Here is a 17,166-nt window from a genome sequence, read left to right as displayed (position 1 = left end):
TCATCAAAAAACTCTTCCCAACTCTAGGCCCTGCCCTACTCAATATCTTCAACACCTCTTTGTCTACTGGCGTGGTGCCCCTGGCCTTTAAATCAGCCGTCATTAAACCACTACTTAAAAAACCGAACCTCGACCCTCTAATCTTGAAAAATTACAGACCTATCTCCAATCTTCCATTCCTATCCAAAGTGTTAGAACGGATCGTCGCAACGCAACTTACAGACCATTTATCAAACAATAATCTTAATGAATCATTTCAATCTGGCTTTAGAGCCTTACACTCCACCGAAATGGCGGTTACCAAAGTCACAAATGACTTACTGCTCTCTCTTGACTCAAACCTCACTTCTGTGCTCTTACTGCTTGATCTCAGTGCAGCCTTTGACACTATCGATCACTCGATTCTTCTAGGTCGGCTTGAGAATCATGTTGGCATTCGGGGTCTCGCACTAGCTTGGTTTAAATCCTATTTAACTGATAGAACACACTGCGTGGTCTATAATGATTTAACATCTGAGACCCTCCCAGTGCAATGTGGTGTCCCACAAGGCTCTGTCCTGGGCCCTTTGCTATTTTCGATTTACATGCTACCCCTCGGCGATATCATACGCAAATTTGGCATAAACTTTCATTTTTACGCTGATGACACCCAATTATATATACCTATTAAGCCAAATGATTCCTCCCAACTACAAAACCTTGAGGCGTGCTTGCTTGCCGTCAAAAAATGGATGTCGCAAAACTTTCTACTCCTTAATGCAGATAAAACTGAGATGTTAATTGTTGGCCCCCCAAACCACAGAGGCCTGTTTCAGGACATCTCCCTCAACTTTGATACCTGTCATGTATCCCAGAGCTCCACCATAAAAAACCTCGGAGTCATTTTTGATTCCTCCCTCTCATTTAATGCACATATAAAAAATGTCACCAAAATTGCATTCTTCCATCTTCGTAATATCGCAAAAATACGCCCCATTTTAACTCTGGCTGATGCTGAAACCCTGATTCATGCTTTTGTCTCATCACGTCTGGACTACTGTAATGCACTTTTTTCAGGCCTACCTAATTCAAGCATCAAAAATCTTCAACTCGTGCAAAATGCGGCTGCACGGATACTAACTAGAACTAGAAAATTTGATCACATCACACCAGTTTTGTCCGCCCTACATTGGCTTCCTATCCAAGCCCGTTCTGACTTTAAAGTGCTACTCCTCACCTACAAAATTTGAAATGGGCTTGCACCGCTCTATCTATCCGATCTCATCTCCCAATACTCGCCCGCTCGTGCTCTGCGCTCACAAAATGCGGGGCTTCTATCGACCCCTAGGGTTAAAAAGAAATCCGCCGGCCACAGAGCCTTTGTCTACCGCGCTCCCTACCTGTGGAACAAATTACCTGCCGTCATCAGGGGCGCCTGCTCTGTCGAAGCTTTTAAATCCCTGCTTAAGACTCATCTTTTCTCTCTCTCCTTCAACCTACCTTGATCTCACCTGGTCGGGGACTGACCTTTAGATTAATCTGTGTAGTTTAGTTATGGTACAGGGTACTACATGGTACCACTGGGTAGTTTACTATAGGGTAGTTTAGTTAGGGTACAGGGTGCTACATGGTACCACAGAGTACTACATGGTACTGCATGGCACTACAGGGTACTACATGGCTCTACATGGCACTACATGGCACTACATGGCACTACAGGGTACTACATGGTACCACAGGGCACTACAGGGTACTACATGGCACTACAGGGTACTACAGGGTACTACGGGGTACTACATGGCACTACGGGGTACTATAGGGTACTACATGGCACTACAGGGTACTACATGGCACTACAGGGTACTACATGTCTGCTCCTTTGCAGCACCACAAACATGGGAACTCTCTAACTCTCCCCCCCCCCCCCTCTTTCCCCCCCCCCCTCCCTCCCCCTTCTCTCTGAGTGCCCGTCTCCTGGCGCTGACTAAGGTGATGGATGCCTCGGGGTCTTGGCCAAGATTGTAGTGACTGCTCTACATGCACCTCCGAGGCCTTGGATCAGTTATTCACCGCCGTCTGTCCGTGGTCCTGTCAACTGATTAACAGTATTAACAGACTGTTAACAGATTAACAGTCAACGCGGTTTCATTGCTGGGTTAAGTACTTCTATTCTATTCACATAATACGCTTACTTCATATATCTACTCCATTCACATTATATGCCTACCACTTGTATCTATTGCTATGTCCGCCTACTACAATCTCATGAGCTGTCTAACGCCTGTCCCGTCTCCCTGTCTCCCTATGACTTGCTGTCCTGGAGTGTTGACCGGAGTGTTGGACGTCCCGTGACGAAGGCCGGGAGATTGCGACCCCCTCTGCGTGCCCCCCTGTCTCCGGAGGTCTCGTAGTGGTGACCGGAGTGCCGGATGTCCCGCGATGATGTCGGGGAGTTCGCGACCCTCTCTGCGCCACCCCCTATCTCCCTGTCTCCGGCTGTCCCTGAGCAACGACCGGAGTGTTGAATGTCCTGTGACTAAGACGGGGAGGACGTGACCCTCTTTGCGACGCCCCTGTGCCTCAAATAGATCCGCTATCAACTCTATCTTTAATCTTTCAAAATGTTCAGTTGCTATCGCTATTAGCTCTATCTTTAATCTTTCAAAATGTACAGTTGCTATTGCATGCACTCATCTGTGTTTCACCACACACACGAGTGCATGCTTACCAACTGTCCGTCTGCAACACTACTATCACCAACATCTAAGAAGGGAGATCCCCCCTTGAATGGCCCTTCTAAGGTTTCTCTCCTCCACACTGCCTGTGGAGCTTTTTTCCCTATTGTTAGGTTTTAGTGAGTTTTTCCTTACCTTCGCGTGGGGTATGTCTGGGAGTGCTTGCATTCTTTCATTTATTTGCATTCATCTAAATTTTTTTTGACCTTATGGTGTTCTTGACTTATTGTTATGTTTTCTTCTTGACTTGTTTAAAGAAGACCTGTACGGCCCATGGGGACATTAACGTGTGTTGTCGGGCCCTATAAATAAATTTGATTTGATTTGTTATAGTGGACAGACTAGAGGAGTGATATAGTGGACAGACTAGAGGAGTGTTATAGTGGACAGACTAGAGGAGTGTTATAGTGGACAGGCTAGAGGAGTGTTATAGTGGACAGACTAGAGGAGTGATATAGTGGACAGACTAGAGGAGTGATATAGTGGACAGACTAGAGGAGTGATATAGTGGACAGACTAGAGGAGTGATATAGTGGACATACTAGAGGAGTGTTATAGTGGACAGACTAGAGGAGTGATATAGTGGACAGACTAGAGGAGTGTTATAGTGGACAGACTAGAGGAGTGTTATAGTGGACAGACTAGAGGAGTGTTATAGTGGACAGACTAGAGGAGTGTTATAGTGGACAGGCTAGAGGAGTGTTATATCTATCTCTATCTAGGTCGTCCTCGGACGGGCCCTCCATCGGTGCTTCCAGTCATCCCGATCCTCCATGCATCTGGCTAGCTCGCCGGTGCTTTCTGTTCCCGCATCTCTCCTGAGTACGTCCACGTAGGTTAATGTGGGACGTCCTCGTGATCGATGCCCGTGTGTTGGTTCCCACAGCACAAGTTTGCTGGTTGGCATCTCATGGTGTATATAGTTATAGTGGACAGACTAGAGGAGTGATATAGTGGACAGACTAGAGGAGTGATATAGTGGACAGACTAGAGGAGTGATATAGTGGACAGACTAGAGGAGTGATATAGTGGACAGACTAGAGGAGTGTTATAGTGGACACACTAGAGGAGTGATATAGTGGACAGACTAGAGGAGTGATATAGTGGACAGACTAGAGGAGTGATATAGTGGACAGACTAGAGGAGTGATATAGTGGACAGGCTAGAGGAGTGTTATAGTGGACAGACTAGAGGAGTGATATAGTGGACAGACTAGAGGAGTGTTATAGTGGACAGACTAGAGGAGTGATATAGTGGACAGACTAGAGGAGTGATATAGTGGACAGACTAGAGGAGTGTTATAGTGGACAGACTAGAGAAGAGAAGTGATATAGTGGACAGACTAGAGGAGTGATATAGTGGACAGACTAGAGGAGTGTTATAGTCGACAGACTAGAGGAGTGATATAGTGGACAGACTAGAGGAGTGATATAGTGGACAGACTAGAGGAGTGATATAGTGGACAGACTAGAGGAGTGTTATAGTGGACAGACTAGAGAAGAGGAGTGATATAATGGACAGACTAGAGGAGTGATATAGTGGACAGACTAGAGGAGTGATATAGTGGACAGACTAGATGAGTGATATAGTGGACAGACTAGAGGAGAGGAGTGTTATAGTGGGCAGACTAGAGGAGTGATATAGATTATAGTGGACAGACTAGAGGAGTGATATAGTGGACAGACTAGAGGAGTGATATAGTGGACAGACTAGAGGAGTGATATAGTGGACAGACTAGAGGAGTGATATAGTGGTCAGACTAGAGGAGAGGAGTGATGTAGTGGACAGACTAGAGGAGTGATATAGTGGACAGACTAGAGGAGTGATATAGTGGACAGACTAGAGGAGTGTTATAGTGGACAGACTAGAGGAGTGATATAGTGGACAGACTAGAGAAGAGTGATATAGTGGACAGACTAGAGGAGTGATATAGTGGACAGACTAGAGGAGTGTTATAGTGGACAGACTAGAGTGATATAGTGGACAGACTAGAGGAGTGATATAGTAGACAGACTAGAGTGATATAGTGGACAGACTAGAGGAGTGATATAGTGGACAGACTAGAGGAGTAATATAGTAGACAGACTAGAGGAGTGTTATAGTGGACAGACTAAAGGAGTGATATAGTGGACAGACTAGAGGAGTAATATAGTGGACAGACTAGAGGAGAGGAGTGATATAGTGGACAGACTAGAGAAGAGGAGTGTTATAGTGGACAGACTAGAGGAGGAATGAGAAGGCTAGACTTCCTGTGTAAACACAGATGCACAGCTGTCGTAGTGGGCAGACCGTTAAAAAACCAAACCTCATACTCTGGTGGTGGAGCCACCAAACAAACAGGACAATGCTATTTTCAACCCCCCTCCCTAATTCCACGATAAACAGGTAATATCTGGAGGCAGTGAACATGAGAAATCCTCCCAACACTTGACCTCAAGAATGTCTTCCAGTTCCTTGAGGTTTTTATAGGGATGTCCCGGTCGCATTTTTTCGCTCCCGATCCGATCCCGATCATGTGATTTTGAGTATCTGCCGATACACATTTTTGGTCTGCTATTTTGGGCATACATCACTGTCGTGCGACGGTGTAAATCAAAGGAAATGCGTTTGTTTTGGCAAATTCTTCTGCTCTGTGCGACAATAAATAAATGAATGATGATATGTAATTTAAAACCAAAACTAAGGCCTCAGTATGAGTTTAAGATGTGAACATGGTCATGTTTTTTGAATAAAATAAAAATTATATATTTTTTCTTTTACTCCCAATAATTTTTTTTGATCCCGAGCTTCTGAAAATCATGTGATCGGCCCCCGACCCCGATCACGTGATCGGGACATCCCTTTATCTTCCTTAAAACCCACTATGTCATTTACGATGATTTGATCCTGCTTGAATCATACGTTCAGAATCTTGGATTAGTCCTCATTTCCTAATTACTGTTTAACCCTTTCACTACCACACTGGTTAACCCTTTCACTGCGACAATACAGAATGTTAACCCTTTCACTGCCACACGACGAATGATTTAACCCTTTCACAACCACACTACAGACGGTTAACCGTCTGTAGTGTGATTGATTGATTGATTGAAAAGTTTATTAACAGATTGCAGAATGGGTACAGTACAGTACAGCTCAATACATACAATTGTTAAGGGGATGCAGACCAGAGAAAGACTTTCGTCTTGTTTACATCAGGGTCCCCCATTTTCAATTCATCATAACATATATGACATACATGACATACAGATAGACAGTACTGCTACATCTATACATTTATGACATATCAGATTTGCAAATACAGTACTGTTTGTGATACAAAAGTGTCCAGAAAAGGAGTGTATATACATTTGGCATAGAAACTGTACATTGGAGGAGGTTGGTTGGGTGGGGTTGGGTGGGTTGGGTGAGGGCTGTACATTGGAGGTGGGGGGGGGGGGGGGGGGGGGGGGGGTGGGAAGGGGACACACACACATTTTACACTGTACATTGGAATATTGACAAAGCCTTACTTGGTCATTTACTGTACAACTAGGTTAGGACATTTGTAGGGGCCAGTTTCGAATTGCAGTCTCACGTACAGTAGGTGTTTTTTGAGAGTGTTTTTGAAGGTGGGTAGTGATTCACATTCCTTTACAGCTTTAGGTAGGGCGTTCCACATTGATGTGGCATAATTGCTAAACGTGTTTAGTCCCTTGTTTGAGCCGAATCTGGGTTTTACATGATTTGTGGAGCTCCCTCTGGTGTTGTGATCGTGGTATTCACTGACCTTTGGGAAGTATTTTGACATGTACATGGGTACCTTGGTCGCGTAGTGTATCTTGTAGACCAGGCCCATTGCAAGTTGCTGTACTCTGTCGTCTACTCTAAGCCATCCTAGGTTGTCAAAGTGGGCAGGGGTGAGGTGGGTTCTAGGAGTCAGGTCAAGTAGTAGTCTGACTAGCTTGTTTTGAGATGTTTGTAATTTGTTTTTTAGTGCCTTTGAGGTGCTTTGGTACCATGAGGTGCAAGCATAGTCGTAGTACCCTTGAATGAGTGCTCCTGCTAGAGTCTTCAGGGTATTCTTGTTTACCAGAGAGGAGATCCGGTACAAGAATCGCGTTCGTTGGTTGACTTTTTTTATTACATTGGATGCCATTTTGTCACAGGAAAGATTAGCCTCTAGGATGGAACCCAGGTAGGTAATTTCATCTTTCCTTGTGATAATATTGTCACCCACTGTAACCGAGAAGCCGTCGGTCTTGCTGAGTTTGTTATTTGAACCGAAGAGAATGGACTCTGTTTTGCCCATGTGTAATGATAGTTTGTTGTCGGCGAGCCATATGCAGATTTTGCCTAGTTCCGAGCTGAGGGCTTTTTCAACCTGTAACTTGTTCTTGTCAGAGACCAGCAGGGCTGAGTCGTCCGCAAACAGGAACAAGTTGCAGTCACAAGCTGACGACATGTCATTTGCATAAATTAGGAATAGTAGCGGTCCTAGTATGCTTCCTTGTGGAACACCACAGCTCACTGTGAGGGGGGGGGATAGGGTACCGTTTACTTCCACCATCTGTTCCCTCCCCTCCAGGTAGGATTGTATCCAGCTCACTGATAAACTATCAAAACCAATTGCTTTTAGCTTGTCAATCAGAATGGTGTGATTGACAGTGTCGAAGGCCTTTTGTAGGTCCAGCATGACCATGCCGCAGTATTTGCCCGCGTCCACCTCTTGTTTGATGTGGTCGTTCAAGTAGAGAAGGCATGTGTCAGTGGAGTGGGATGTTCTGAAGCCAGATTGGAATTCGTAGATTAGATTTTTTTCCGCGAGGTACTTTTCGATCTGTTCGTATACTATTTTTTCCATGACTTTCGAGATGGATGTAAGGATAGAAACAGGGCGGTAGTTACCCGGGTCTAATTTGCTGCCCTTTTTGTGCAGGGGTGTTACTCTCGCAATTTTGAAGTCCTTGGGGACGTGTCCCTGTTTTATGGAGAGGTTTATTATGTGTGTGATGACTGGGGTGATGGCTGCTGCTGAGTCTCTGAGGAATTTGGAGGGGATGTTGTCATGGCCAGTGGCCTTGTTTGGTTGGAGGGCGCTCAGTTTTTTGAGTACCTCATCTGTAGTTACTATTTCCAGTTTGAAGTCGTCTTTGTGGACGCCTAGGTTCATGTAGTATGCTACTATGTGTGGTAGTGAACGTTTAACCTTCGGTAGTGTAATAGTGGTGAAAGGTTAACCTTCTGTAGTGTGGCAGTGAAAGGGTTAACCTTCTGTATTGTAATAGTGAAAGGTTAACCTTCTTGTAGTGTGGTAGTGAAAGGGTTAATGTCCATCAGTAAAGTCCTTTCTCAGCGCAATCCACGCCGTTCTTCACACTGGACACCCGCAGCTCAGGGTAGTTGGAACAAAACCAACAGCGGTTTGATTCGAGAGGAGGAGCCGAGTTACCCGTATGAAGAGGAGAAGGAATGTCTAAATAGCTCCCAATGTGAATTTATTTAGGGCACAACGTTTAGGCCTGTGTTGCCTTCAACACGGAGCATGTGAGGGGGGTGGGGTACGGGGTATTACTCTTTGTGGGGTAACACAGACTGGCAAAAAGTGGCTCAGGAGGTCGTCTTGTAATCAGAAGGTTCCCAGTTCGATTCCCCTCCTCCTGGCAATGTGTCGAAGTCTGCTCGAGCGAGACACTTAAGCCCTAACTGCTGCCGGGTGAGCAGGTCGGCACCTTGCATGGTCGCCTCTGCCCTCGGGTATTACCTTTTTTTGGGCGGCCAGCCCATGTGTCTGGAGATGAAATAATATTAGGCCTAAATGTATTAATGTATATGTTTTTGTATTAAAGTCGCCAGTTCAGTGTTGCTATGTGTTTTTTTTTTGCTAGTATGGTTGTGAAATTTGTGTGTGTGTGAACGTGTGAATGTGAGGCATAAGTTGTAAGGTGCTTTGGATAAAAGCTGCAATATAAATGCAGTCCACTTACCACAGAAACGGTAAAAAAGAAAAAATGGTAAGATGAGGCAAAATCGTCTGTATCACACGCCACATGGTGAAAGGCCAGAGGCAGCAGACGGTTCAGCCAAACCACAACCACAGCTAGGGAGCCCCCCCCACAGAGGATCCAGTGGGGCGTGTCCTTATCTCTATGGAGGCTAATTGTACCCTAGCCCCAATTACCTTGCAATGTCCGGTCGCCTCTGTGGCTGACTCTCAGGCATGCACACACGTAAAGACACGTGCACATACACACACCAAAATAAATCATGCACCTTTACACACACAAAAATAAATCAGTTTTATGTTTGCACACATTCTCCTAGTCCTACTCCCTTATTCTATCCTAGAACCCCGGTGTAGTGTTTGGAGCAGCGTAACACCATTGGTTGTTCAGTGTGTTGTCTCTCACTCACTCACACACACACACACACACACACACACACACACACACACACACACACACACACACACACACACACACACACACACACACACACACACACACACACACACACACACACACACACACACACACACACACACACACACACACACACACACACACACACACACACACACACACACACACACACACACACACACACACACACACACACACACACACACACACACACACACACACACACACACACACACAGCTTCTTATGGGCACAGAGGAACAAAAGTCAAACATGAGGACGAATGAACAGCACGAGACCATTTTACTGCAAGCATATTTTTAATACAAAAACAGAACAAAATTGTTTATAATCTTAGTTTTTTTTTTTTTTTTACACAATTGACCTCTACTGACGTCCCTCCCTCCCTCCTGCGTTGTGTTCCTCATGAACACACTGAGAACAGCACAGCATCAAAAGGTGGTGGACTAGTCTCCTGTGCCCCCCCCCCCCCCTCAAAAGAGACAATAAATAAATAAAAATCACCTTAAGATGTTTCTTCCTTACTGTCTTTCATTATTAGGTTTCCATAAACTTCATCTCTTACACTGAGATAACACACAGAGTCCACGTTGGCCCCGTCAAAGGACGGGACAAAAAAAAAAAAAGAGCACAAGGAGAGACACTGGAGAGGGCGGGGGGGGGGGGGGGGTGGTGGTGCGGCATCTGAGAGAGAGAGAGAGAACTCCCTCTCGCTCGCCCCCGCTCACGTCCCAGTCGTTCATATATGTAGTTCTTTTTCGCAAACACAATAAAGGGCAAACCCCTTTGGTCATGATCCTGGGAATTGTAGTCAAAAGAAACAGCAAGACTGCCATTGGAGTCAGTCAGCATCCTGGTGAGTGATGTTAACCTTACAAAGTAGTAGAAATACTTTCACACACACACACACACGCACACACACGCACACACACGATGTAGACGAGCGGATTGGACATTTCCTTGGTAAAAAAAAAGAAGAGAAAAGATCATGATTTCACCATCTTAATACTAATCATTCCTCCGAGACGAAGATGATGCGACGTGGAACAGAAAAATAAATATATATCCTCTTTAAGCTAGAAAACTAAGAAGTACAACATGATCATAAATTAACCAGAACATGATTGAAGGGGGTTGGGGATGAAAAAATAGACATTGATAACATGAAATCTTTGCATACAGTGGCTCAAGTCTATGACCTCATACTTCTGTAACATGTGACAATGATACACACACATACATACACACACACGGTACACATGAGTGCGTGTGTGTGTGTGTGTGTGTCTGTCCTCCTGGGTTGCTAAAGGCAACGCAAGGGAGGCGGGGGGGGGGGCTGTTTAAGGTGGAATTCCAGCGGAACTTGACAGTTAGTGGGCGCTGGTCGTTGACTTCTTAGCTGGTAATACAGAGTCACTAACGTGGGGGTTAGGTTACGCACGCATAACATCTCCATAACATGTGCTGTTAGTCCAGTATCACCAAGAAAGAACAAAAAAATTAAATGCTGATTTCTACTGAGAGTTTGTGTGATCTTTTCAGATTGCAGAACCGTGTGACCGAACCCTCCCTGTTGGGAGTTTTTACACACACACACATTCACAAAACACACTTCAGTCCAAATGCTTCAGTGGTGGAGAAGACGTTGTGTGTGTGCGTGCGTGCGTGCGTCTGCGTGCGTGTTTGTGTCCTCAGTGTTAGCGCTGCCACCACCACAGTCTCCTGGGCTTGAGGTTAGTCCGTTTGTTGGAAGCAGGAAGTGGTCAGATGAGGGAAGCTCCTCCCGCCCCAAACATTGAAAAGTCCTCGTTCCGTTGGGTCGGTCGGTCGGTCTGTCTGTGCCGCTCTCCCCCAGCCACAAACATGCTGAGGTGTCATTTCTCCTCCCAAACCCAAACCGGTCCGACGAGGGGAAACAAGATGGCAGTCAATTGCATATTTCCTGGTTTCGCTCGCCGCCGTAGCGGCATCCGACCCACAGACCGACGATTCATTTCTCTCCGTCTCTTTTCTTTAGTCACTGTGGCGTAATTCGCCCACCCAGACCACCTGTGTAAATATTTGCGAGTGTTTTTTAAGGGGTGTGTATTTGTGTGTCACTGTTGTAGAGACGTAAAGCGGTTACAAGACTCAACCTTGACTCTCTCTCTTTCTTTCTCTCTCTCTCTCTCTCTCTCTCTCTCTCTCGGATCTCTGGTTTTAGGACAGAAACGTGGAACACGAATAAGGCAGCATCAAGTCAAGGTGATCGGTCGGTTTCAAATCAGAAGCCAGTCGTCTAGAAACAGCTCTAGAGGAAACCCTTACAACATTGTCTAGAACGGTTCCAAATACGAGACAGAGAAAAAAAAACACAGGAAGGCAAACCGGGATCAGTCCTTAAAGAAGGGGGGCAGCAAAAAGTCTTACTTTCGTTTATTCTTTTACCCCCGCTGTCTTTTTAAGTGCACACACGCAGGCTTCAAGGCCCCCCCCCCCGGGGCGTGATATGAGCGAGCGTGTGAGGGAGGGAAACGGAGAAACGCGTATCCCGTCCTCCATGCCGTCTGTATGGTTATCGGTCTTTGTGCACTAGTCCCACGTTTTTTGTGTGTTCTGGATCAAAACCAGCGGGACGGCGGAGACGGCCGACGACAGTAGCTTAGCTGCCGCGCAACGTGTGGGAATATCGATATTCTACAGTCTCCGTTTCTACGGTCCTTCCTCAGACCTCCGTGCGGGCGTGGCTCTCTCCCTCTCTCTTTATTTCTTCCCCGAGCCGGGGGTCTTGGGGCTGGGGGCCTTCTTGGAGATGGTGGGGATCTTGGAGGGCTTGGCGCCGCCGGCGCTGGGCCTCCGCGGGGTGTCCGACGTGTCCGAGCCGACGGAGCGCGAGTCCTGGAGCTCCGAGGCGTCCGAGGCGTCGCTGCCGCGCCGGCTGCCCGCCCGGCTGCCCGCCCTGCTGCCCGCCCCGCTGCCCGCGCGGCTGGCCGAGGCCGGGGTCCTCTTGGGGTCTGCGGGGGACAGACGGAGAGATCGAAGGGGGGGAGGAGGATGAGAGGCGGGAGGAAAAAAAGAGAAGGGGAAAGTACAGAACAGTGGAAATGTTAGGGTCAAGAGAACGGTGTGAAAAGAATTAAAGATTAATAACAACGTAAACAAACATTATGAGGCTGAGTAGGGATTGAGGTCTCAACACTGGCTTCAGAAAAATACAATTACAAACACTAATCAACAAGTGTCCCACCTGTATATTCATAGTTAATTATATTGTTATATTGTTTATTTTTTCTCATATTTTTACATTCTGATCAAATTTTATTGCCTTCCTACTATTACCCTGCCCATACCTGTGCCTCCCCTCCCTCCTCCTGCTATGACGCCCGAATCCCCCCCCCCAAGGGGATCAACCATGAGACGGACAAAAGAAATCCATACTAAGTGTAACAAGCTTGAGACAACACACAAATATAAAGTATACTTCAACGATGGCGCCCAAATTCAATGAACATGACGTAACACTTGACAGCCCAATCCATGACGTAACACTTGACAGCCAATCAGAGAGGTTCCCCGTCTCACCAGTGCGTGAAGACAGTTTAGCGCCGGTGAGAGGCGTCCCTCCGTTCTCCCCCGTCAGCGACCCTCGGCTGGAGTGGAAGGTGGGCCTCTTGAGCTTGGACCCCGACGCCGCCCCCTGCGGGAGGAGAGAGAGAACGTCAACAACACACCTTGTGACGGGTGAACTCAACCGGGAGGAGTTGCTTCCTGGCCAGGCTGCAGAGCCAAACCCTGACCATAACCTCAGTCCATATCTTGTGACTTAACCTTTAAAAGGTGCACTATGTCGTTTTGGGAGAGAGATTTTAAACTCTGAGAAGTGGGGGGAAAAATAAAAAATGCTATGGTATATTTTCACAACTGAATGAGCAAACTGTTTGATTTGGTTCCATGGAACTTTGAAACTAGAAAGCAACCTGGACAATGACTGTTATGACTGTTGTTGTTTGGAATGGCAGAGCACGCAATTTTGTTCAAACATAATTGGTTAGGGATGGGGGCATCGCGTTTCAACTGAACTTGATTTTTATCTTTTATTTTATTTGGTTTACCACCAAGGACGTCCACCAAAAGTGCTTGTTTTTGTCACTGAAACAGAAATCCCTCTCCGAAATCCCACGAGGCGCGAGTTGTTGCAGGAAGATGACACTGGAAGCTGTGGAGCGCGAGAGAGCGAGGAGGATTCTACGGATAATATGCTGACGTTACAGCGAAAGGTTTGATCGCTTAGCGTCGTCTAAAAGATAAAAACAGCGGCTCGTGTTTGCGCATTTCCAAATTGTGCCGACAACATGTCGTCCACTTTGTGTAGCGTTCATAGACTCATGCCGTTCCATGAGTGGAGAGACCTGCTGCAGACCTGTAATTATTACAAATGGTAACCGACTGACAATACATTTACATGAATCATTTTCATTCGAGTCATTTAGCCGACTTGATTTAGCTTTTATCCAAAGTGACTTACAAGTTCTGTACAACAAGTCAGAAGGAAGGGTAGGTACGACTCTGGCAGCTACAAGTGACGGCAAACAGTGTCGAACTTGAGTGCTACAGTCTTGAGTGCATAGTAGTAAAGACATATTAGCATAGTAGGTAGGTAGTAATATAGGCAAGGTAGATTCCTTAGCAGAAAAGTGCATCATACGCAGTAAGCATAGAGTATATTTCTGTGCATTGTTATTGCTGCTGCCATGCTCTTTAAGATGTGTTCTAAAAATACATTTCCCTAAACCAGGGTTCCCACAGACATTGCAAAATGAAATGCAAGGACTTTCAAGTACTTTTCCAAACACTCTTTAACACTTTGGCTGCCATGGGTTAAATTCATTATCAACCGTAGGTTGCCAGCGCTATTTGTCTATGGAGAAAGTCCCCTTCTTTGCAGGGCTATAACTTTTTAAATTCTATTGCTACATTGCCATTATTAGGGCCCATTCAAAGTCCTATATGTATTGTTCATTGTGTAGCAACGTTAAACTTTTTCATTCACATATTCATAGTAAAGTATGGTCTAATGTATAAGTATGTTTTCATCTCTTTCTGCAGCTTTCTCCAGAACGTGATATATAGCCCCAAATGCATTATATTGATGATGAAATACAGTTTGATGGCAATCGGCGCGATATAAAAAATTCCAACTGGACATGGTTCTAGAAGTTACTACACGTCATCTGATGTTGACCGGATGGCCGAGGGGGCATTTATAATTCCGTGGGCAGCGTTATACCATTCATCTAATGTGGGTCATATGTTCATCAGATCAGTTAGTATAGAAGACATTGAAAAATAACGCTGAATCTTACCGTATCTTCCTCGCGCCGTTGGGCGATGAGCGTGGAGTATACATTTTCCTATTATGGGATATATTTTTACCCGGTCCATCTCCAGCTTGTATATTGGTATATACGTCCAAATCATGTTGTTTATCGAGTTATTGCCAATCGATCACCGTGTAGCGTGACGAGCCAGAGTCACATGAACTATAGCGAGCGCCCGGAAGTACTACGGTCGTCATGACAACCTCTATTCAACATCCTGTTTGGCGATTGCGCCGATCAGCCACCAGATGGCGCTCCTGAACCGCCAGAGAGCTCAGTGGGTCCTGCTGGTGGATCTCAGGCCAGCGGAGGGGGAAAATGAATCCGATCGCAGATTTTTGAAATATTGATATAAGGACGCTGTACAGCGTCCCCCGGCAACTTTAGCATGGCCAGCAAAGACGTGAAAAGACGTGTCCCGGCACTCAAAGTGTTAATTTTAAAAGGGCATTTTTAAATGCAGTTTTTTTTGTATCCAATATTTATGGCTTAAAACCAATTTCGGACAATTAGTAACACTTTAGATAGAAACATTTTATTTCTTGATTCAGAACTATTTTATCATGGATGAACAAAACTTTCAATGCGAATGGTTGATTTGAATTCCAATGACTTTTTAAGCACCTTGTTAAAATAAATTGGCTGTTTTCAAGGAATTCCAGGCCTTGACTTTTTTTGGTAAAAAATCAAGCACTTTAAGCACTTCAAGGACCTTGTGTGACCCCTGCTAAACAAGTGCCAGAGCATCACTCAAATAATTAATGGGAGTACTGGGAAAACAGATCGTACCCATCCCTAATATTGGCTATTCAAATAAGTATGTGCTATACGTTTCACACCTCAAATTATTTAATTATTTCTAAGATTCATTACATAATTACAATGAACATAATTGTAAATATGTTTCGTAAACCAATCACAGGATCTGCAAATCTAAACAAACATAGTAGTGCACCTTTAAATAGAGAAGAAGAAGAAAGAAATTGTGATCATGAATTTTCAGGGATATACATTTAGACTTTGCAGACAAGGCCAGAAGATGAAAACCATAACAAATACTATTACACGACATTGTACCACAAGATGGACCAGGAATGACTAATATTACTAGTACTATACAGGGCCACTGTAAGAGGAAGTACAACTAGCTCTACTAGCCTCACACCGAATCTACGGTAAAACACAACACAGAGACAGAGCTACACAATGTCAAAAAAGATGTGACCTCAAATCTGAAATTAATATAATCATTTCTCCTAATTTGAATGTCACTGCAATTTCTAATGAACCTTTACAACGTTACATCTTTGCCACATCATCAAATTATCTTTCGACTCTGCAGAGCCTTCTATTCATCGGTATGTATATACCAAACCATCTCTGACAAATGTGATCATGTACATTGGTTTAAGTTTTGAGTGTACGTATGTACGTATGTGTGTGTTATGATGCGATCACCTGGGAGTATTAGTGCGTTAGCGCCCCCAGTGGGGATGGGGGTGGAGGTTGGGGGGTGGAGGGATTGGGTGGGTAGGGTGGGGGTGGGGGTGGTGGGTGGAGGGACTACGGTGAGTGTGCGTTACCTCGTGCCCAGGGGTGGAGTGGCTGTGGTCTGGGCAGCAGTTGGTTGGCGTTGGTGTTTTACTGTGTGCCAGCCAGGGCTTGGCATAGTCACGCGAGTGAGTATGGGAGGACTGAAGGAGAGGGAATGGAGGAAGGAAGGGAGGGAGGGAGGGAGGGAGAGGGGATAGGAGGCGAGGAAAGGAGGGGAGTAATGGCCAAAGCGAGGGAAGGTAGCAAGGGAGTAGTGTAGCGCAGTGTGTTTTTTTTTGTTGTTGTTGTGCGAGAGTGGGGTGGATTTTTTTTTCACAGAACACAGAATGAAAACAGAGGAGGAGGAGGATGAGGAGGAGGAGGAAGCACAAGTCCAAGCCGGGTTAGCAGGAGGCAGGTGAAGGGAGTTGGGGGTGGGAGGGGGGGGTCGGGGGGGAGACAACAAAATAGAAAGAAAGGAAAAAAACAGAACAAAAACAGAACAACAAATAAAGATCTCACAGTTAAGGACGTTGGTGATTTTATTATTATTCTTCTCGACATGCAACAGGAGGAGTCAACGTGACAAGGACACAGGGAGGACACAGATGTCACCACAGAACACGCTTCCTTCTCTCTCTCACACGCACACACGCACACACACACGCACACACACACACACACTAGCATGAGACAAACGAGAGACATAATCACAACACTCCACGACAACAACGGCTGCAGTGACGACCGAGCGGAACTCCTGCTAGACTCCTTCAACGCGCCGACGTGGCCGAATAATCCTCTGTTCTAGAACGATCATGATGACGAGGATGATGAGGATGACGAGGATGATGACGATGACGACGATGAAACTACTCCTTTGCAGGAGAACACGGGACGAGGACTGACAAGACAATTCGTGAGAAAATGGCTGTGTGAGTGTGTGTGCGTGCGTGTGTGTGTTGTTACATAGGGTGAAATTACCCTCTCCTTACATTTGCCTATCATTCATATTTCTCTGTATATCCTTTTACGCAGTTTCCGTAACCAAAGTATTATTTATTAACAGCAGGGGGCGCTCAAGTTTTTTTTTTTTCAAGACCCCAAGTGAATTAAACCGCAGACCACCTACATTTTCTCCC

General features: G+C 45.6%; 1 protein-coding gene across 1 annotated transcript in view; it reads right to left on the bottom strand.

Annotated features, from left to right (window-relative positions):
• Window positions 1-9,447: 9,447 nt before the first annotated feature.
• Window positions 9,448-17,166, bottom strand: part of macf1a (microtubule actin crosslinking factor 1a) — a gene marked incomplete at its 5' end in the record, with an annotated part of 316,154 nt that continues 308,435 nt past the window's right edge. Inside the window, 4 exon segments of the mRNA XM_084311883.1 lie at window positions 9,448-12,127; window positions 12,696-12,810; window positions 16,075-16,185; window positions 16,839-16,902. Of these exon segments, the coding sequence (XP_084168009.1) occupies window positions 11,877-12,127; window positions 12,696-12,810; window positions 16,075-16,185; window positions 16,839-16,902 (541 nt within the window). The 3' untranslated portion in view covers window positions 9,448-11,876.

Source organism: Notolepis coatsorum (genome assembly GCF_963971535.1).
Source record: "Notolepis coatsorum genome assembly, chromosome: 4".
NCBI lineage: Eukaryota > Metazoa > Chordata > Actinopteri > Aulopiformes > Paralepididae > Notolepis > Notolepis coatsorum.
The sequence above is the reverse complement of the archived record's forward strand: the minus strand, read 5'-3'. Positions and strand labels throughout refer to the sequence as shown.